The sequence below is a fragment of the Schistocerca serialis genome, chromosome 2 (genome assembly GCF_023864345.2).
Source record: "Schistocerca serialis cubense isolate TAMUIC-IGC-003099 chromosome 2, iqSchSeri2.2, whole genome shotgun sequence".
Taxonomy (NCBI): domain Eukaryota; kingdom Metazoa; phylum Arthropoda; class Insecta; order Orthoptera; family Acrididae; genus Schistocerca; species Schistocerca serialis.
This window is the reverse complement of record NC_064639.1, coordinates 165,950,556-165,969,791: the sequence shown is the minus strand read 5'-3', so window position 1 is coordinate 165,969,791 and position 19,236 is coordinate 165,950,556. Positions and strand designations below refer to the sequence as shown.

Genomic DNA, 19,236 nt, shown 5'->3' with positions numbered 1-19,236 from the left:
TATTCTTTTTGGACTTTGAAATTTTTATCAGAGATTCTCTTTATGTAGACAACTGCCTAATATGGTCCTGATACTGTTTTATCAGACAACAGAAATTGAACTTTGGCTTTATAAATTGTTATGAAACATATGCTGACTAGGTATCAGTTTGTGTAATTGGAACTTGACATATACCAATTGAACTTGAGGACTTGCAGTCAGTTATAATTAATAACAGTTATTTGGCCGGCATTGTTTGCAAATTTACAGTTAATAAATAAATGATGTTATTCATTGAAACTAACCATGCTGTGCCACCTGCAGTTGCAAGTTGTGTGCTAATACTTTTCCTATAGATACTTTGACTAATAATTTGTAGACTACAAGGATCTAAAGCTGAGAAAATGTTTGAATGGAAGTGTACATGATCTGATTACACAATATCCACAATGAGCCATCTGCAATCAGTTCAGAATCACATGTTCCCAGAATGATTTTTCACTCTGCAGTGAAGTTTGTGCTGATGTGAAGCTTCCTGTTGGGTTAAAACTGTGTGCTGGGCCATGTCCTTGAACTTAGACACTTTGTCTCCTGGGTACCGTACAGTTGCTATGGTCACCCATCCATTGCCAGCTCTATTCTGATCATTATTTTGTAGAGTGAAATTAAACACTTCACCACAAAAACACAAGGGCCATGCAAAAACACCTGCCTATTAACACTATTAACATTAATATCAATGTTGTCTAAAGCTTTATAAACTTTGTGGCGTGAGTGCATCCTCCTCATGGTTGAATGGATGTGTACACGGTCTGATTACACAATATCCACAATGAGCCATCTGTAATCGGTTCAGAATCACATGTTCCCAGAATGAGTTTTCACTCTGCAGTGAAGTTTGTGCTGATGTGAAGCTTCCTGTTGGGTTAAAACTGTGTGCTGGGCCATGTCCTTTAACTTTAGACACTGTCTCCTGGGTACCGTACAACCTGTGTCAAACCTGGGTCCTTAGGCTTTCATGGAGAGATGCTATACTGACTGATCTCACTTGCCATCACAGCTTTACTTCCACCTCTATCATATCTTCTACCTTCCAAGCTTCAAAAAACCCTCCTGGATACATTGTGGGACTACTACTCTTGGAAGAAATGTAACTGTAGAGATGTGGCATAGCCAAAGTCTAGGGGATGGTTCTCAGAAGGAATTTTCACTCTGCAGTGAAATGTACAGTGATCTGAAACTTCCTGGCAGATTAAAACTATGTTACAGACTGGTACTCAAACCTGGGACCTTTGCGACTTTTGCAGACACCACTCTACTAACTCAGCTATCCAAGAGACTAATGGCTCATCCTTGCAATGTTTAATCTGCCAGAAGTTTAAAATCAGTGCATACCCTGCTGTGAAGTGAAAATCAGTTCTGAAAACAATCCCAAGACTGTGTCTAAGCCACATTGCTGCAGTAACTTTTTTCCTGGAGTTCAATATGCTATTCCCATCAGAGGGTATGCAGCAGAAATTCTGTGGGGTGTGGGAGGTAAGAGATGAGGTACTGATGGAAGTAAACCTGTGAGGGTGGGTTCTGAGTTTTACTTACATTGGCCATCAGTAGAATATTTATCTGCGAAAGACCAAGGCTACAAATAAATATAATCAATGATCTTGAGGCAGCCAGCACCCCTCATTTTCTACTTGTGGATTGTGAGAGAAGCTTCTTTGTTAATGTGCTATTCAAATGGCAAAACTCTACATTTCCAACCATTTAATATGGGCAGTAATGATAATATTTGTGGTAACCAAATTAACATAAAACATCTCAGTGTCAAGAAATGAGTTAAACTAACTGCACATAATGCGAACTTTGATTCCATCTCTAACAGTTTTGTCATCTACACTGTGTTAATCTGTAATCTTCCTTCTTTACTAATCTCACTCAAGGCAAATTGTTCTGTTCATGCAAATGTAAAATAAAGATGCAAATAGCAAGTTCCAGAAAAAAGTATATTTCTGCCATCAGCTGTACAATTGTATGCTTATTCTATACTGGTTTCAATTGCTACAATCATATTCATGGGAGAAAAATAGTCTACATCAATGGATCAAAAATACTTTTTCATCAGTATGACCCAACCAAATGTAGAATATACGTAACTCTCATAATAGTCTGTCATAACATAGGCCATAAAACATGCTGTGCCGTGGCACAGATACAATAATGCATACTTGGTGATCCATAAACTTGCTGGCTGTAATTGCACCAAGGCAAAGCACAATTATATGGACCTTGTTAACACAGGCTATTAGTACAGTTATGTATGTTCCACACTTGGTTGGGTCATATTTAATGTAATCGTATTTTTCATCCATTAGTGTACTCTGTTTTCTCCTATGAAGATACTATATTTATTTAAACTGGTAGAGAATAAACGTACAATTGTACATCTGGTGGCTCAAATATACTTTTTTTCAGAATATCTAATAGCATATGTCTTCTAGAAGCCTTCGTGACCTCAAAATAGCTTATTTTCTCTGTTCAGTCCTAATGCTGTACCTCGTTGGTGAAATGAGACTTTACCACATTTAACACTAGTATTTGGCACTATTGCAACATACATTGGATGTTAATTAAGTTAGAAATTTTTTCCATTATAAGTAACTAATTCATATGACAAAAATTAGGATTAAATTATTGACATAACATGATCAGCAACTACTGCTATGGAGTTAATAACTTTTTTCACATATCGTGCATCAAGAGATAGCAGATGACAGTACCTGCTAGAATTCTTGAACTTTATGAAATGACAGTGTTCAAGTCCAGTAGATTTATGCATTTAGTGGGTTAGTGCAGTACTAAATGCCATACACCACTGGAACCTAATGTATGACATTTTAATTCTGTGTAATTTAAATAATCACCTTCACCTTCTTTTTGGTATGGTGTATTTAGTTTGTATCCCTCTGACTGCATATGTTCAACTTTTGTAATGTGGAAATACTACTTAGACTAATATATCACCTTCACAAGTAGTGTGCATGGATCTCTAATGTTTTCTGTTATTAAGAAAAGTGTACATGTTCAGATGATTATTTCTCATTTAACTAATTTTTCCCTTTCTCTCCAGTTTTTCTTGCATGTAGTGTCTCTCTCTTTTGTGTCTCTTTTATTATACAGGGTGTTTCAAAATGAATATATGGCTTTAAAAGCTTTCTAGCATTTATTACATTCAGTTTACAATTATAAATAATACATCAAATGAAAGAGCAGCTTAAATATTTTTGTTTGTGTACCACTGCACAAATGGAAGAGTATGGAGCCACCAAGTGAGTGGAGAACATGTTGAGCAAGTGAAAGAGACTTTCATGAGCAGCCCCAAGATATCAGTTTGCTAGGCCAGTCGTAGTGAACTAGCAGTTCCAGTAAGGTATGTATGGAGGCTTTTAGCAAGATACTTTCAACTACATCCTTATCATTTGCAGTTGTTACAGACGTTAAAGCCTACAGATCCACGGTTTACATCCAACTTTGCAAACTAAATTTTACTGCATGACGATGAAGATTTTCTGAATACTGTCGTCTTCAGTGATGAATTGACATTTCACCTAAGTGGAAAAGTCACCACACATAATGTGCACATCTTGGAGCCACTAAATCGATGGTACAGATGCAGTAAGGTTCTCCTAGATTAAATGTTTTATCTGTCATATCGAGGCGGGAAGCTTATCCAACTGGAAGAATGTGAAATACAGAACTTTACTTGGCAGCAAGATGGTGTGCCACCTGCCTGTCATAACTCAGTACACAGTTGATTAAATGACGTTGTGCCTGACTGCTGAACTGGTCACAGGGGGTCGGATAACAGAGACTGTTTTGCATGACCTCCATCTTCACATCCAATCTGACGCCATGCGATTTTTACCTTTGAGGGTTCATAAACCATCATGATTAGTGTCTCTGCTACCATCTGATCTAGCCAACTTTCAAAATAGCCTTGTTGCACTGATCATGACATTGGAACAACTCTCATATTGACTAGATGTGATATAAATGGTGTTCATATTGAATACTTGTAAGAAAAACAGTGTGAGTTGCTCTTTCATTTGATGTATTATTTATAATTGTTAGTTGAATGTAATCAATACTCCAAATCCTTAAAACCCATATATTCATTTTGAAATACCCTGTATATTCCCAGTCATCTTTATTTTGCGTACCACCATCTCAACCACATGTAGCTTATCAAATTTTCAGATCTCATGGTAATGTAAACAATTCAGTTTTCCACTGGACCATTTCCAGAAAGTTTCCCTTGGCACGATGACCTGGTTGGTGTTTACAGTGAGATTTTTATATCTGTAAGCTGTACCATTCTCTTTTCTTGCAACTGTATCCTATCTTCCCCAGTAGGAGACCCTTAGTTATGAAAGCTGAAATTTTTATATCATGCTATACATTTCTACCTGCTGCTGCTGCTTGGTGAGTATTTCTTTTCTTGAGCTATGTAGCAACCCTGTGATGATTTTCTTTAGCTATATTATGTATGTTTACAGTTCAGTGATACTTTTCATAGATTTACATACCTTTTTCTGTACTTTGTAACTACATTTCTTTGTTTATCTAAGTATCTTACTCCAGTTATATTTCAATGAAAGTAGTAAGTAACAAGGAAAACACATGTTGTAAATTTATAGTATTGCCATTGGTAGTTGTAATTATAGTGCTACACAAAATGTACAATGGCATTTTTTAATCAAAGTTATTCTCCCAGTACATATTATGGATACATTATAAATATTTGTTTTATGTTTCCATAGGAGGGCCAGATGGTTACTCGCATGATAAATTCCCAGTTAATGTATGGCTATGAATACCTGGGCAACTCACCAAGGCTTGTTATAACGCCACTCACTGATAGATGCTACAGGACACTGTTTGGTGCCTTACATCTACATTTAGGTAAGTACCATCAAACAAACTTTTTCTGCACTCTCAGTGGGTTTAATTCTAATTTTCTGCACAGATTTTTTTATAACACAAGTATATCTTTAAGAACAAATCTTTATGTTACTAAATTTGATAATCACGGTTGTCATGGAAGTTTGGTTTAGGATACAGAATGTACCATAGGGATATATTATTTCTTTAAGGAAAAAGTAAAAAATATGGATTACAGTTACGTGATTTCATGATTTCAAACCCTATCACACATTATGTGTAATGGATTTAGTGGAATAACACTGGTTAATAACCTCATTCAAGCTGCAGAATTCATAAGTATCATAATGTACTGCCATTTTTCCTGAGCCATCTATGACGTTGGATATGCAGCAGTTTTAGAATCATTTTATTTTGGATCCATCTGAGCTTCTGTTCCAGAGATTAAGGATCCATTGCAAAACATGGATATTAAGGACTTAAGGACCTCTTGAGTGATTGCATGGTCTCCTTGAAGAAGCCACTCACTGTAAAGCTGTAGCAGGTTAGCATTGAATAGTTTGTCACTCAACATCATTACTTCAAGCTGTGAGGTCATGCTGCTTCTCTTTAGCAAATAGCACAATATAATTGCTTGTCCTCAGCAACATAGGCATTGAGTTTGTGAATGCCAAACATTTAATTTTCACCATTTATGGTACGCACTATGTCTCCAAGGCAGGAACTTATGACATGGAATAAACCACCTGATCAGTAGGTAACACGAACATGGTATGATGTTTATTGACATTCCAGCTTACAGATACACTGTGTCCATCCCTCTCTTGATACATGCACATAATTAAAACATACATCCAAACAGTAGTTCATCTGATATATTCCAAAAATAAACTTTTTATCATGGTGGTAATCATTCACCAGTTCAAAAAATGCTTGTACAACACATCACTCCATCAAAGTGATATGTTACATTATATACAGTTCTGTATTTGCACAACACATTTACATATGGACATGTCTGAAAATAAACATATGCCTTGCACTTGATCATTTTACCGTGCCAAAGGAAACTGTAGGGGTGTCTGGAGCTGGTTCACTTGGAGTGTGGTACATCTCGGTCTCAAAGTCTGGACTATGACTTAACAGTGCTCACTTCCTGGATTTGGGAACAGCTGGTCTACACCTCAATTGTTCCTTGTTATTTGTTGGTGTTGCTTTAGGATGTCTACCCACATGATTGACATGAACTGAAATCAAGTGAAAAGGCAGCTGTAATGACTGGTGACAGCGGCTCCAAGAATGAGTGTGGTCATTTGCAGTATTTTCTAAACTTTCTGACCTGACTCTCCTTTAACACTACATTGCTCAGATCTCCATTCCAATAATGTACTATGATTGTGTAATTTTGCTTTCTGAAGGAATGACTGATGAATTCACTGTTTCACTCCCTTCTATGCCTCCTTTAGTATACGAGGGCGGTTCAGAAAGTAACCTCCGATTGGTCACAGTGGGGGTTGTGGGGGGAGTAGCGACGCCATCTGTGCATTCACGCACTCAACAGGTCAGTCGGCATCAAGCCGTGGTCGAGTGAACGTCGTACCTGCGCTAGTTTAGTTTTTGTGGCAGTTTGAAATGTGTGCTGCAATAGAAAACCCCGCCAAATGTGAAGTGCGTGCTGTCATAAGGTTTTTTACAGCCAAAGGATATTCTGCAGCAGCTATTCATCGTGAGCTTTGTGCCATGTACGGACCAAGAGTTATGAGTGAAGGAGTTGTCCGTGAATGGGTACGTTTATTTAAAAGTGGACGAGAAAACATTCATGATGAAGAGAGGAGTGGTAGACCATCATTGGTGACTGACGAACTCGTTCAGACAGTTGATGCAAAAGTTTGTGAAAATCGACGTTTCTCAATGTCGGAGTTGTCTACTGGTTTTCCACAGATTTCTAAGACTCTCTTGTACGAGATAGTGACAGCAAGATTGGGTTACCGTAAGCTCTGTGCACGATGGGTGCCCAAAATTCTTACCGACCACCACAAAACTCAAAGAATGGCCTCTGCATTAGACTTTCTGTCACGTTATGAGGACGAAGGAGAACCATTGTTAAACAGAATCGTGACCGGTGACGAAACCTGGATTAAGTACGTGAACCCTGAGACAAAAGAACAATCAAAGATGTGGGCACATTCAAATTCGCCTACCAAACCAAGAAAAGCCTCGCAAGATTTTTCTGCCAGAAAACTGATGGCAACAGTGTTTTGGGATGCCAAAGGGGTGTTGTTGGTTGAATTCATGGAACGTGGTATGACCATTAATCAAGACGTGTACTGCGAAACAATAAAAAAGTTACGACGGGCTATACAGAACAAACGCCGTGGTATGCTGACTTCCGGTATCGTTTTTTTGCACGATAACGCCCATCCTCACTATGCTCGCAGAACAACGGCCCTTCTTGAGTCCTTCAAGTGGGACGTTATCAACCATCCACCTTATAGCCTAGACCTGGCGCCAAGTGATTATCACCTCTTCATGCACTTGAAGAAATGGCTCAGGTCACAGCGGTTTGATGACGACGAAGAGCTCAAAGATGCGGTCACAGGCTGGCTCCAGGCACAAGCGGGTGATTTTTATGCAGAAGGAATTTCAAAGCTTGTGAAGAGATACGATAAGTGCCTCAATCGCTATGGAGACTATGTAGAAAAATAGTGCAAAGATGTAGTTGTAAGATGTATATATTAAAATATTTTTATTTAACTTGGTGTATTTTTTTAAATCAACCGGAGGTTACTTTCTGAACGGCCCTCGTACATACTAACTTTTGTAAGTGTTAATTGCTAGTTCCAGTGGTGGCCAAAGTCCAGGGGTGAATGGTGAATGTGTCCTCCTTCCATACAGGATTTCATACAGTCTAAGGCCAGTGGACATGGGCATTTTTGCTTTGTCAGCACCACAGCATATAACAGACAAATGTCATAGGTATCACACTTGCTGCTCTCTTAGAGGCTAACCATCTTAATGACCAGTCTGTGGATTCACCAGATGTGTCCATTTCCAACAGAGTGTGCTAGTATAGTTCTAAGTAGTTCTAAGTTCAGTCATGTCCATCAGCCTACAAGTCTGATTAAGCAGTTCATTTCTAAAATTCATTCCTTGATCACTTATGGTGCTTAATGATAACCTAAGCTTCAGCATTCACTCTTTAAAAAAAAATTTTAGCTGCAGTCTCATCTCTCTGACTTGGTATTGGTATCATAAGAAGGTATCTGAAAAGATGATCTAATGTGGTCCTTTGGTACTGTAGTCTTAGGTAATGGTTCAACAGGAACACACAATTCTATTCTTTCAAAGGATTCACTAGTCTCTGTCAGTTCTTGCAATTGTGCCTTGATTTTTCATTACAGTAATCATATTTTGTATTGTATTATACTTTTGATACAACCACAGAAGGAGATTTTACTCGTTGCCACCCTCAGCTATTTATAGTGCTCTGAGGGAAACACTATGAGAGGAGAACAATGAGAAAACTGAGAGACTGATAGTGATTGGTGACAAGAACACGTACATTGACAAATACTCAAATTTTCACAAACAGTTCAGCCAGCAGATCCTGAAGTTTAACTGCTATCAGAAGTTAAGGCTGGACAATAAACAGTTCTTATCCCATTAGAATGTTCACTGAAGACATGCTGGTGTGGACTTGCTAGAAGCATATGATGTGGTGTGATGTATACAAGTAGAAGGACGTCTTTTTGATAATTGAGCTGCCTTTGAATTGCCCACTTTGCTGTGGTGCTGGTGCACATCACTTCTACTGAAACTCTTGGTGCAGCAATCACTGGGCTATATGCCATCTCTGGAGTGGGTTGTCAACCTATCAACACCTACAGTGCTGCATTATGGTGTGCGCTGTGCTTACACCGCCACACTCCCCCCCCCCCCCCCCCCCCCCCGTCCCCCCTTCCCTCCCCCAGATGCCGCAGATCTCCTGGTCATCGTCTGATATGGTTGTGGTGTGAACTGATGGCAAGGGCTAGCTTTAGTGCAGATGCAGCAGATGGGATGGGAACCAGGACTGAAGCTGGCAACAGGCCTCTGTCCATGCACTGGCATTCTCCCTCAGCCCCTACGGGAACCCCTGGCAAATGGCAGGAAGGGCATACTCCTACATCCAGGGCCGGAGTGTTGATCGCCGGAGGGCACCCTTCAAAGAGGGGTGGCAGACAGTGGATAGCCACAACCCTAGCTCCAGGCTGCATGGTGAATCTGTAAAACAAAACACAGCAGCAGGCTGACAGAATCTCAGAGGACGAAGCTGGTTCCAGTGTCTTTTGAGCAGCGACCCTGTAGGGGAGAAACCAAGAACATGTTGTGTCAAAGGACATAGAGTACTGTGTCCTAGATCTGAAAATGAGAAACGTTTTACTGACCAGCAGATGAAGAAACAGGGTGCAATGCCAATGGCTCTGCAGGAGTTCAACTGGGGAGGTCCATCTTGAGGCATCACACAGTAGGTGGACAGAAACAGTTGCAAGGCTTGCTCCCATGAGTGAGTTCCACAGAACTGACTCATCCACACCTTGAACGTTCACACGAAAAGTTCAGCTCCACCATTTGAGTGCTGATGAAACGGTGCTGTGGTCACATGTTCAGTACCGTTGGCTGTGCAAAACTGTTCAATTTCCTGTGTGGTGAACTGAAGTGCACCATCTGACACTAACATTTCTGTGCATTATTTGACACAAACACTTCCTGCAAGCCGTTGATGCAAAAAATTGAAGTAAGTGTTCTAATAGTACTGGTAGACATCATAGAGTCCATTGGAACCACAAAGGGTAAATGACTGAAGGCACCCACTAAAATAAGCCATTGTGTGTTCCAGAAAGGTACAGCAAAATCATTGTGGATACATTTTGTTGGACCGCTGGGCCATGGTCATTCTTTTCTGAGGTGAAAATGCTAGTTACTCCATGCAAGCAGCGCAGCGTGACATCATGTCTTCAGTCTGGACATCTATCCCTGGCCAAGAACAATGACTTCAAGCAAACTGCTTTGTCTTCACTATACCCTAGTGTCCCTGATGCAAAAACTTTAAAACATCCTGCTGAATGGTGCATGGGATGATGACCTGGGCCTGGTCATTCTTAGTGTTTAACTATAAAACACCATGCTGTACTGACAGGCTTGATGGTGACCCAAGTATTGACGTACTTGTGGATGAACTATGTCTTTCACTCTACTTGGCCACATTGTGCACAAGCAATTCAGCAAAATTCGTGAATATGTATCTACAGCTGTCACCTGTGCTATGAACGAAAGTCCATGGGAAAATTGTGAACTGTGGAACGATCCAGAACATCTACCTGACAACATAATGGTTCAGAGGAGTCAAACTGATCATCCTTGTCCACTGGTGACGTTGACAACACATCAAGATTCTGTAGTGGTAGTTCTGTAATTCAACAGCAGTAAAGACCATGGTGGAATAGGCTTGGCGTGGTGGAAGAGGGAAGTTAGCGGCCTATTATCCATGACCAAGCAGAACGTCCTTCCATAGAGTTAATGATGAAACCTGGTTACACCATAAATGATTGCCAGTGCTTCTTTTTCAATGTGACTGTAATTTGCCTAAGTCTTAGTCAGAAGTTTGGAGGCAAATTCTATTGGATGATCTGCTGATCTGACACGATGCAACAGAATGGCACATAGGCCAATAGAAGAAGCATCAACCACTAACACAACTGGTTTATTTGGATAAAAATGTATGGAGTACATGTTACTACGTAGTGCCCATTTCAACTGATCAAAAGCCATCTGACATTCCTTGGTCCATGCAAATGGAACAGCCATAGCTTGTGAAGCAGAGCTGCAATCAGAGAGGCACGAGGAATGAATTTGAAGTTGTTGTCCAGGTTGCCTAACTCTTCTTGCAGTTATTTTAGGGTTCTGGGACCCAGGAAATCTTTGATGGTGACATAAATGACGTGTCCGAGATATTACATTTCCATCTGGAAATAAGAGCATTCACCTTTGTGATGCTTGAAGCCTGCCAATAACAGTAATTGAAAAAGGCTCTTGAGACTGCCTAAAGGTTCTTCTGCAGAATGTCCATACATGACAGTGTCATCCAGGACATTTGAGCAAGATTGCCAGTGCTGAGGCACTGCTGAAGGGCATGCATTGAAGTTCTAATAGCTCGAGATGAGTGGTAATAACCAAAAATTTCTTTGCATAGTTATCCAAAGGCCATTGGAGGCAAGCATCCACCAAGTATGTGATGTTTGAAATTTTCCCGGCGTACTGATTGTTCCATAAAAACACGGGAGAACTGCCGTAAGTCAGTAACATCTAGCCACGATATTTCAGCACAAAGTCTTTTGGCCATCTTCAGGTGAGTACAGCTAGAGAAGTACTGGTGAATACGCGCTGAGCTCTGCTATTTAAAGCCAAAGGGGGCTGCATTGCGCATGCGCTGCGCATGTACTGTTTAGCGTGCACATTCACAACTCCGGGTGCTGCGCCTGGCGCCCTCCGTGGTGAAAACTTGGCATTTCGATATCAGATTGATCTTCATCTTTATACCGATAACTACGTTGACTACAAAGTTTCTCTACAATGGGGTTCCAAGCAGAATTTAACTGGTAACCACTATCTCGATTGATAAAAGAGTCTCGCTGTCTGACAATTTTATTTCTATGGATTCATTTATAATTGAACTCCAGAAATTTGATGTTTGAGCCACAATTTTTGTATCATTGTAATTCATAGAATGGCCAGTAGAAATGCAATGTTCAGCGATTGCGGACTTGGTGGGTTGGAGAAGGCGAGTATGCCGCTGGTGTTCCACAATACGTTCCTGCACCGTTCTTGTTGTCTGCCCTATATATGACTTGCTGCAATCACACGGAATTTTGTAGACACTCGATTTACATAGGTCCAGGTCGTCTTTAACGGATCCCACCAGTGATGATATTTTGGGAGGAGGGCGAAAAATGACTCTAACTTGATGCTTCCTCAATATTCTACCTATCTGTGACGAGATGTTCCCAATAAAAGGTAGATAAGCCGTTGACCAGAAGACCTCTTCTTCTTCCTTGTTGCGTCATTTGTAGGACTGCATAGCTCTGTTCACTTGGTTAGTTGAAAAGCCATTCATCAGGAATACTTTTTGCAGGTGTTTCAGTTCTGCTTGAAGACTGTCGACATCAGAAATAGTATGGGCACAGTGGATTAAAGTTTTAAGGACACCCACTGTTTGTGCCAGATGGTGGCAACTGGTAGCTTGCAGATACAAATCTGTATGGGTCGGTTTCCTATACACCGAATGACCAAGTGTGCCATCATTCTTGCGCCATACCAGAACATCTAAAAATGGCAAACAACCATCTTTTGCAGTTTCCATAGTGAACTTAATATTTTCATGTATGGAATTCATATGATGTAAAAATTCCGGTCTCGTGACCAAAAATCGGGCCCTTATATATCTTCACAATAATAGGAACTGAAACTACACATTTTCTGATATTTAATTTACAGAAATTAAAACTGAACCATACCTCATTCAATTAACTGAAAACTTGGAAAAATTCCATTTTTTTTAACGGTTTCTTCTACTACAAGAGTTAGGGTGAATTATTTATTTAAATCATGAAATTAACAGACATAGTTATGCAAACACCACTTTGACAAAACTGTTAATTGCTTGGTAATGAATTAAAGGCTGACTTGGCTAACATGTTTTTGAATAGAGTCAAATAGTTCCTTCACGGGTACTATTAGTTTTTCCACCAAATATTTATAACTAGTACAGAATTTATATTTGTTTATAGGTCAACAATAGAATTTAAGTTATGAAAAAAATTGCCGTGCGGGATTAGCCGAGCGGTCTAAGGTGCTCCAGTCATGGACTGTGCGACTGGTCCCGGCGGAGGTTTGGGTCCTCCTTCGGGCATGGGTGTGTGTGTCTGTCCTTAGGATAATTTAGGTTAAGTAGTGTGTAAGCTTAGGGACTGATGACCTTAGCAGTTAAGTCCCGTAAGATTTCACACACATTTGATTTATGAAATAATTACTAATTACACCCTATAACAAAAGATACTAACTAGTAATAGTTAAAATAAATTAGAAAATCAATTACATACATAAAACTAAGCACAAATTAATGATTGAATATGATAGAGGGAAACATTCCACGTGGGAAAAATATATCTAAAAACACAGATGATGTGACTTACCAAACGAAAGTGGTGGCAGGTCGATAGACACACAAACAAACACAAACATACACACGAAATTCAAGCTTTTGCAACAAACTGTTGCCTCATCAGGAAAGAGGGAAGGAGAGGGAAAGACGAAAGGATGTGGGTTTTAAGGGAGAGGGTAAGGAGTCATTCCAATCCCGGGAGCGGAAAGACTTACCTTAGGGGGAAAAAAGGACAGGTATACACTCGCGCGCACACACACACATATCCATCCGCACATACACAGACACAAGCAGACAGGTCTACTTCTCCACTCAACTCTGAGTACTACTCTCATTCAATCAGAAAATTAAATCCTCACAAAAAGTTACCAAATAGTTTAACTGTCAGAATATTCACATCAGTCTAGCACCACAGTTATCAGTTAATCAGCAAAATTACTGTTCTTCATTCCAGTATTACCACTTTAAGCTCAAATTCCTTGGAACACAAATAGAAGTTTTCAGGTAACCTATAGATCCAATGGCATGTACCTCACTAAAATATTGCTCTTTCTGTTAATCTCTCATTCCCAGCTACAGTGTCATGAATTACACAATTTGCATAGTACCCACGTTGCATAGTTCAAAATTAGATCATCAATACAGTTACACCACATTTGTTTGCGTACAGTACTCTTTTGCATTAGTCATGTCTGTCAGCTCCATTATTTTACTTACCTTTCTTACCTCGTTAGCTAGTGGAGTGCATTCTCAAAAAATATTTCTACTACAGAGACAGGCTCCCTAACCATTAAGACCCTAACATTATTCATTATTTTGTTATTTCATTATTGCTTCATTAACTAAGAAATAAACACCTGCTCTGCTTAGCCAATGCAAAATTGAATCTACTGAAAAACAGTCCACAGTAACAGCGCCTTATTATAAGGCAAACATAACTCTCATTACTAATCAGGCAAAATTATCACTTAGAAAAACTATTATTTCACTGCATTCCGTCAAATTGCTTAAAATTATAGCCTGAAGGGCAAATTACATACAACTCTTGCTTATTCTTTCCACACATTACTTCTGGCAACTATGAGGGTTGAATGAAAAGTAATGCCTCCACCTTCGTTAATTGGATTTGGATAGGAATATTTTAATAAATCAAACACAGTAATAATACTTAGAATGTGATCTTTAATTACCAATATTCACTTTTGCACATAATCACCAGCTAATTAGATTCATTTCTGCCAATGATGAACAAGATTTCTGAAGATATCACGGAAGAATTTGACACTGTTTCCTCAACCACAGTCTCACAGTGATGTCCCCGCAGATAGCCTTTCGTTATCGGGAACAGATAGAGGCCAGACAGTGCTAAATCTGGACTGTATGGAAGATGCCATATGGTGGTGACATTCAGTCTCTGAAGTTCTGCTCTGGCGGCATGTGAAGTGTGAGGTTTGGCATTGCTATGCTGCAGGAAAACATTTCCCTTTTCCTTTCAGACCCTTTTTAGGCATCATTTGCAGCATTGTGATGTAATGCTCTGAATTTATTGTTGTTCCATGATCAAGGAAATCATCATAGATAACACCATCTGTGTCCCAGAACACTGTGGCCATGATTTTTCCAGCTGAGGGCTACGTCTTGAATTCCTTTTTCTGGGGAGAGTGTTTGTGTTGATATCCTATAGACTGACGTTTCATCTCCGGGTCATAATGACATACCCACATTTTGTCTCCTGTCACGATTGAGTGAAGAAAGGTGTCACCTTCATTCTCACAACGTGAGAGGAGTTCCTGGCAAATTTCAAGACTGAGTGCATTTCAGGAGTCAGCATCCAGGGTACCCATCATGCCCAGATCTTCCGATAGCCAAGCAAAGCAATAATCAGACCCACACTTTTTTGTGAAATTCCGATTGTGCTTGCAGTTTCTCTCTGACTGATACGACAATCATCCTGAATCAATCTGTTGACATTTTTCTTGTGAAACTCAGTGGTTGCTGTCACAGGATGTCCAACTCTCCAACTCTTTGTTTGTCATGCAGGTCAGATGTTCCTGCCTCAACATCTTTAAACTTACTCGCCCAACAATGCACAGTACTCACATCAACACAATCACCATAAACCCCTTTCATTCTCAGTTGAATCTCCTTTGGGGTGACACCTTCTGTTGTAAAGAATTCAGTGACTGCATGTGGCTTAAATCGCATTGACTTACCATCTGCGTGGGGTTCCATAATTTACACTGTAGCAACACAACCATTCAATGCTAAGGCTTTCGTCCAACTGGAGCTGTAAAGAAGAGGCTATGGAACAAGCCAGTACCTGCCGCGTACCAATGCTGCCAACTGTTAAGGAGTTACTAAGGTGGAGGCACTACTTTTCAGTCAACCCTCATATGTTTGAAGTTGTAATTCCTTAATGTTAGAAAAGGCTGTACCATGACACACTTCTAAGGGTAGATATCTGCATATACTTATTGCACTGAACACAAACACTTCTATTATACCACAATTAATGATAAGACATAATATCCAAAATCGGTTTTACTGCGTATTGCCTCTGCTGCTGCACCAAGTTCTACTAATTTCACACATGAGCTGATTACTTCAGACTTTAATTATAGTCCACATATGCTCATACCTTTCATTTTCAGTTTATCTTACCTCTTTATTTGACAGAAATTCCTTAACCATGGTACCAATTTACTTTCTTCAATCCTCTTGTGATCCCATTACTTATAACTACTACAACATAATAAAATATATACATAGATAACCATGGAGAAATCTTTTTCTAAAATATTTCTATACTTAAAGTATCCTGCTGCACAAAATCGCATGACAGTCAAAGTAGAATAATTCTGATTCACTTATAAACTACAGATAGGATAGGAGAAGAGTTTGACTGCCTCAGGAAACATGAAAAATGAGACAACCAGCTGGTGTAAGCATTATCGTCACATAATGAATCCAACACATAATGTTGAACCCCCTACTTGCTTGTAGGTCTTACTTCTGATTCAATGCACATTACAGTAAGTTCCTCCTCTCCTTTTATGAGATAAATATTGCTACCTGTACCATCATTCAACATCTCACTAGAGTTAGAAATTACACTCATCTTACTACTATCATTTACATTACCCTCACCTGTTATTACAGCACATTTACAGACATATGGTTCTTCATCACTACCTGCCCTAGTGTGAGCCAAAACTGGAGTATTATCTAGTTCAGATGGTTTGTTTCAGAATTAAAATCATCTCCTCTATTTTTGTTACCTGAAATTCTCCTATTATTTCCGTGCTGATTCTGGCTATCCTCCACCCAACCATTCCTTGAATATCTACTGTAATCAGTCCTGTTAATCCTATTTACCTGAAATTGTCTCCCTGATTGATTATTGTCATCAGAATTCCTCCTACGATCTTCCACTGAGGGTTTCCCCCTCTCCAATTTACCAGCATTATTCAAGAAATCACTAATATTACCCCTAGGGGCAGGTACAAGCAATACTCTAACTTTCAGAGGCACCATAGTTTCTAAACCCATAATTGTTGATTCACTGCCTAGCTCTTTGTCCAAATATTTCAGTTTGTTTGTCCAAAGTTGACAGAAACCTTTCACAGTATCCTTCCTGAAGTCAAATCTCTCTCCTCCCCAAAATTCACTCAAAAGTCTCTGCTGCTTCTCTTTGGAACAATATTCATCTGAAAATGCTTACTCAAAGCTTTGCTATGAAGTACAACTATCAGCTACCTGAGCTGCCCACCCATAAGCATCCCCTTTCAAAAAACCTCTCACAAATGACATTTTTTCTTTGTCATTCCATGTTTCAGGCAAATCATTAAATTATCTAATGAAATCCAGTGGATGCACTTCCCCATATGGTTCAATTTTGAATCTACATTTTTATTTACATTTATCAGTTTTTTTCCTCTACCACTACTGCACACTTGGTTTCAATCCTCGGTTTCAAAATCATTTTTAATCTGATCAATTTGGTTCTCAAGTTTAACCCTGTCTTCAACACAAAATTTCCTGGCAGCTTTGGCTTCATCTTTACACTGTTTTTTGGAAGTCTCCATCCTCCTACTACAGTCATCACAATGTTTCTTTCTGTCTTCTATACATTTACTACTGATTAATGTTAGTTTCTCATTAGTATTCTGCTCTACTTTCTTTATCATATCACCACAGTCTTTAACTACTGCCTGAACCTACTAATTTAATTCTGAAAAATTAGAGCTGACTACCTTAATTTCCTTTTTAATTTCTTTCTTTAGTTCATCCTTTAAGCTAGTGATGTCAGTTTTAAAACTACTAATGTCTCACTGTTTTCCACCCTACTAATGTCTTCTTTCGTACTCATATTACTGAAACTACTCATAATTTGCCTTAACATCACTTCCACTTTCCCATCTGCCATAAACACTTTCCCCTGCTGACTTTCGCTACTAGGTTCCTCCCCCTTAGCCTTAACAATTTCATCCACTTCAGTACTGTTCTCATCCATTTCACTCACCTCACCATACACTGTAGATGACGCTTTTATCATTTCATCTACAATAGGACTTTTGTCCCCATCATTCAAAGTTACATTCACATCTGATTCAAACCCACTGTCATCTACAGAACCAGTCCCCATTAATTCCTTCTGTTGTCCCTTGTCTACCATCACACTGTCTTGTTCATTATGACCACTCATTATGTATCATTTAATATAAAACAACTTTTGCTACGAAATTGCCTTGTTTTTAATCACTCACCTACTGCTGCTGCATTTGTCATCTCAATTTGTCATCTGCATGGCGGCTGCAGGTAGTAATTCTGTCAGCGATGTGTCTTGTTTATCCTGCTCAGCTGTGTGGACCTGCATGCTGATTGGCTGCTCCTGTACTCAGTGGCTGCTTCCATAGAACCCACTCACTGATTGGCTGCTGTTATACTGTGACCATGAGACCCATGCACTGATTGGCTGTTGCACTTCCTTCATATGTTCACTATTCAAAGTTCGTGAGTCCTAGTTTATGGTGCCCAACTACAATAGTGCCCAGGGCTCCATATGTGAAGTTCACCTGCTTTATTTCTTTGTTGATGGTCCTCAGTGTTGACGTACTGTGTTGTGATACTGAATGAAAAAATAGGGATTGGAAGTGCAGTACCAACTACTGTAAAAGATGTAGCCAACAAGTGCACAGTTGGGTTTCACAGTTCTTTACTTTCATTGTTCACAACCCCGCAATATTACACAGTTATATGGCCAATGTACTATTGTTTAACTTTCGATAAGCCTCATTAATAGGTTGCAAGCAAATATCCACAAACAGCTACAACAGTTTACTGTTGAACATCTACAAGCAGTAAAAGCCTAACCACACAGTTCTTGCTGAATATTACGGTACATATTGAACAGACGCTTTCATTCTTTTAGCATGCGGCCTATTACACTTATTTCACAGTTAAGTGGATGCATTGTTGTTGATCTAACCATTATGGGTTTCTCATCTGAAATTTGGCTGTGGACTCACTGTTTCGTGACCAAAAATTGGGCCCTTATATATTCTCACAATAATAGGCACAGAAATTACACATTTTGTGGTGTTTAATTTACAGAAATTACCATTAAAACATACCTCATTCAATTAACTGAACACATGAAAAAAATTCCGTCTTTTTAACAGTTTCTTCTACTACAAGAGTTAGGGTGAATTATTTGTTTAAATCATGAAATTAACAGATGTAGTTATGCAAACAATACTTTTGACAAAACTTTTAATTACTTGGGAATCAATTAAGGGCTGGCTTTGCTAACATGTTTTCGAATAGATTCAAATAGACCCTTTAAGAATAGTATTAGTTTGTCCTCCAAATGTTTATAATTAGTACAGAATTTATATTTGTTTATAAGTCAATTATAGAATTTAAGTTACGAAACAATTACTAATTTCACCCTATAACAAAACATACTAACTAATAATAGCCAAAATAAATTAGAAAATCAATTACATACATAAAACTAAGCACAAAATTAAATCTGGTGGTATATTCTTTAATACTGAGGGTCAACCTTTCTCTTTTATGGAAATGCAGATTATACTCATGTACGTTAATGGTAATTAGTC

At 39.1% G+C, this 19,236-nt stretch overlaps 1 protein-coding gene and 1 long non-coding RNA gene across 2 annotated transcripts in view; one reads left to right on the top strand and one right to left on the bottom strand.

The window, feature by feature from the left end:
- LOC126456873 (dynein axonemal heavy chain 7-like) overlaps window positions 1-19,236 on the top strand; it is a 783,013-nt gene that overhangs the window by 140,071 nt on the left and 623,706 nt on the right. Inside the window, 1 exon segment of the mRNA XM_050092694.1 lies at window positions 4,794-4,935. Within this exon segment, the coding sequence (XP_049948651.1) occupies window positions 4,794-4,935 (142 nt within the window).
- The window catches only part of LOC126456874 (uncharacterized), a 392,629-nt gene that overhangs the window by 200,429 nt on the left and 172,964 nt on the right, over window positions 1-19,236 (bottom strand). The window lies entirely within an intron of this gene.